This window comes from Pyricularia grisea, assembly GCF_004355905.1.
Source record: "Pyricularia grisea strain NI907 chromosome Unknown Pyricularia_grisea_NI907_Scaffold_2, whole genome shotgun sequence".
Taxonomy (NCBI): domain Eukaryota; kingdom Fungi; phylum Ascomycota; class Sordariomycetes; order Magnaporthales; family Pyriculariaceae; genus Pyricularia; species Pyricularia grisea.
The window spans coordinates 41727-46066 of NW_022156717.1; the positions used below are offsets into that span (position 1 = coordinate 41727).

Here is a 4340-nt window from a genome sequence, read left to right on the forward strand (position 1 = left end):
ACCTACAAATATTTATTTAATTGCAAATTTTTTACGTTTATTATCGCGGTTTTATAAAAAATTATTAAAACGTTTTTTATTAATTTTTTTATTGGTAAATTGTTTTATTTTTTTACGTTATAACCATTTATTATAACTATTTTAATACAAAATAATTTCCAATTTTTACGTTATATACGTTCGCCGTATTATTATCCAAATTAAAAATATAAATTTCGTTAAATTTATTTTTAATATTATAAATAATTAAACGTACCCGTACGTTAATATATAATTTAAATTTATATTTTATAACATTATATCCGTTATAAATAGCCCCAAATTTAAAAAAAAAACAAATCACCCGTTTTAATATAAATAACTTTTGTAATTAAAAATTATTATAGTTTTTTATTACGTAACGTCCGCGAATAAACGGAAAAATAAATGGTAAATTTTTTATTATTGGAAAACGTATTATTCCGGAAAAAATTTCCAAATATAATTTTAAATTTTCGTTTAAAAATTTACTTTTGGTCCAAAAAAAAATAAATTAAATATTTTACCGTTTAAATTATTTAATTTTATTTTTTATATTATTAAAAATTTTTTTAATAATAATAAAATCTTTTTTAATAATAATACCGAATTTAACGAAAATAAAAAAAGAAACTAATTTATTATTATATTTAAAAAAAATAATAATATATTTTTATTTTAATTTAATAATTTAATATAATATAAAATAATTATAAAAAATAATTACAATTTTTTAAAATTTACGTTATTATATTTAATTAAATATATAAATATTTTATTTTTTCCAATAATTTTTTCGTAAATTTTAATTTTGTACAAAACCCGCGGGTTACCCAATTTGGGCCAAGCCCGCGAGCCCGCGGGCCCCCATTAACCCGCCAAGAAAACCCATGGGCCCTTACGGGCCCCCATCCCATTCCTATGGGTTAATGGGCCGGGCCGGGCCCCCAAGTTTTTCGGGTTTTGGCAGGCCTTACTCTTCTCGCGTCAAGCCTGTATTTCAAATTCCTGAGCTGGTCAAGCACGAGGCCGTGGCTAGCGGACTGAATTGGGAGATGGATGTAGATTACGGTATGTCATTCCTTTTTCTTTTCAGCCATTATTTCAATAGAATTTCTTCCAAGATTTACCGACAAACACCCAGCTTATCCTGCACCCCCGGGACAGGTTGAATTTCTTTACCAGGGCAGCCGCAAAGAACAGGGTTGGGTCCTGCAAGCGATGAGGAGAATGCCAGCCACGGCTGACCAGAATACTTGGATCAAGTATACGTCTTTACTAGCCGAAAGAAATGACATCCTTCGGACATGCTGGCTGCAGGCTTCCGACGCAACCTTGATCGGTGTGGTTCTACGCAATCCTAATCCCGATGTCACTCGCATTAGTTGCCAGGATGAAAAGGAAGCTGCCTCTGTTTTTGAAACCACATGGGACGAGCGGTTTGTCTTTGGAAAACCATTCATTCGTTATAAAATCATCACCTATCCGGATGGTAGCTGGGATCTCATCACAAAAATGGATCATGCCGTCTACGATGGCACATTTCTTGGCATTTTCGACGACCATTATTCGGCCATACTAAAAGGCCAACCTGCGCCTCGCCACACCACGTTTAAGGATTTTGCCTTTTATATTTTTGAACAGGACAAGTCTAAGTGCTTGGAATACTGGAGAGAGAGGCCGGCCGGCTGGGCCGGGTACGATTCTATGGGAGCTCGCAATCGATGGATCAACGCCTCGACGCCCATGTGCAACACTGCCATCAGGCGGCCGCTCCACACCACTAATGTCGACCAGCTCGCCAGCGATCATGGTGTCACGCCGGCCATCTTCTTCCAAGGGGCGTTCCAAGTATGGTTGTCACGGGCAACAAACAGTTCTGACGTGGCCTTTGACTACCTCTTGACGGGCCGCAACGTCGACCTGCCAGATCCGCAAATAATTAACGGCACGACTGCAAACTTTCTTCCCATGCGCATCAAGGTCGGCCCAGAAGACTCCATAGTCTCCTTCCTCCGTCGTACGCAGGACGACTTTTGGGCCATGACGGATCACAGCGACGTTGGACTCGTTGATATCTACAAAACGGCCGGGCTTGAACGAAAGCGCGCGAGATCGCGTTCTGTTTATTTACCAGCCTTTCGAACCGGCCCCGTCTGACGACCCCAATAGATGGCTTGTTTTGACAAAATGCAAAGTGCGCATGCCTTTTCCATATTCTTTGGTGGTTGAGGTTCACAAAGCGCCAGGGAAAACGTTTGCTGTCAAGTTATCCTACGACAACACCCTTTTGAATTAAGATCAAGCCGAAAAGGTGAAGGGAGAGTTTGAGAGAACTCTAGAGAGCATGATAAATGTTCTTGGGAACGCGAAATTGAGGGATCCGGCAGTTAGAGACATTTAAACTGTCGAGGATTCGGCGCGGAAATCTTTGAGCGTACAGTATTAACTAGTATGGCACCTCCAACCTCATCCGGGTTGATGCGGTATTGTGCGCTGTGGCCCTTGGGAATGTTGTTACATTCGGATCCTGGGATTAGCAGGCCCTGTCCCTTAACCAACGAGCCAGCAGGACACCGTCTTTTATCCGCGTTGCGTTAAACTGAGAGTTTGGTTTGGTTCATTTCCTCTCCTTCGACTAAAATCTTTATCAACGTGTGCCGATAGACTAGCTTCCGTGTTATTCCATACCGTGGCCATCACAATGTCGAGCGTGGGCCCTTGATCGAGGTTCTTACCAATCAACGTGGACGTGTCCATCTGGATGTAGATCTGTTGATCTGGGTATGGGAGCAACACCAAGATGACTGGGATAAATACGGTTTGACTAACCCACTAGCATGTATCAACGGGAGAAACTTATCATTCTGACAGTTCATCACCTATCAAAGGCTAGAAATAAATTAGGCAGGTCTTTTTGTGGAGATAATAGACGAGATGCGTCACACTGTACACATGTCGTCCCCATCAATAACAATCCTTGCCAGCTACATGAGTTTCATCCAAGATATGAAAGAACCACGTGTATAATCACCAGCGGACCTAAAATAGCAATCAAGCCTCTCAACATGGACTCCCTTTATATAAAATCGGCTTAACTCAACATCCGTCACATGCAGCTGCGAGGATGACGCCATGGTCGAGTGAAAAACGCCGTGCCAGTTCGGGCGTCAGCAAGAGCCGATGGCAGCGGCAGTCCCCAATTATTACAAGACAGCGCTCTACCAACGGCTGCTGCCGGAACGCCATCGCCCAAATGTCGGCATTGGCGGCGATTAAGACCTGACAATATGTGGTCCGAGGCGCTGCGACCTGAACGGCGCACTACCCGAGCTGGGCATCATAACTCTCATCTATGACCTTTAAGCCATTGCCATGCATTTCTGCAACCATGATTCCGAGTCCTTTCGAACATGACGCAGGAGCTCATGTGACAGCGGTGTTGAACGCTCGCAATCCGTTCAGCACGTTCGTCACATCGTACACGTCACTTTTTCGGCCATCTTCCCGGCAAATGAGTTGCACAAAGTCCCTGTCGAGCTAATATTAGCTTCACGTGTCGTCTAGATAGTCATAAAGCCGACATTTTGTCTCCTGAGTTCTGGGTCGGGTGTTGTTCCGATAATTAGGCTGTAAATGAGGTTGGGCCCTATTAGGATGCGGGAGTTCGTGTATCCATATGCCAAACCTAGGGGTAGCTTCTGCATCGGTCCAGGTTTCCGATCCTCTGGGAAGTTGATGTTGGCGCCGCATTGGACAAGAAGTGGAATCAGGTCCGGCTTTGTCTTGACCGCCAGGCCAAGCGGCGTCATATACGAGTCTTCCTAATCTGTCGCGTAGCGGAAAGATTTATATGTGTTATTATCTCCCATACACATCGTTGCCTAGGAGTAGTTCATTATCATCCGTCATGATAGCTTCAGCCAACAATGTTGTAGACAATTCAGTCATGTATCCTTGGGACCAGCTGAAAGAAGATATCGACATGGGCCACAGACCCCAACAATCGCTGGTAAATATATTGCTTCTGGTGGGCGCCTGGTATTTACTTAAAAATAGGCAAGCGATGTTCATTCCTCTTAGTGTGTATCGGCGGCTCAATCGTTTTGATTGCTTGATGACCGAATCCATTATTCCGTACTTATAGCAACCTTTCCGGATGACCTGGCACGAATCCGCCTTGTTAATCTCGACTTAATGTGTCAGCAGGGTTTTCACTGATTCGTGAAGCAACTGCAACGTTGGATCGTCCATAACTTGCGAGCTTGTCATGCACCGCCGTAGTTGAAGCAAACAATCAACAGGTGTCGAGAGACGCAATT

At 42.7% G+C, this 4340-nt stretch overlaps 1 protein-coding gene across 1 annotated transcript; it reads left to right on the forward strand.

Moving 5' to 3' along the window:
• Positions 1 to 1073: 1073 nt before the first annotated feature.
• PgNI_02634 (uncharacterized protein) lies at positions 1074 to 2178 on the forward strand (the record flags this gene model as incomplete). The annotated part of the gene is made up of 2 exons (XM_031122695.1): positions 1074 to 1089; positions 1163 to 2178. 2 exons carry the CDS (start codon positions 1074 to 1076, stop codon positions 2176 to 2178), a joined length of 1032 nt encoding a protein of 343 aa, XP_030985273.1.
• Positions 2179 to 4340: the final 2162 nt, after the last annotated feature.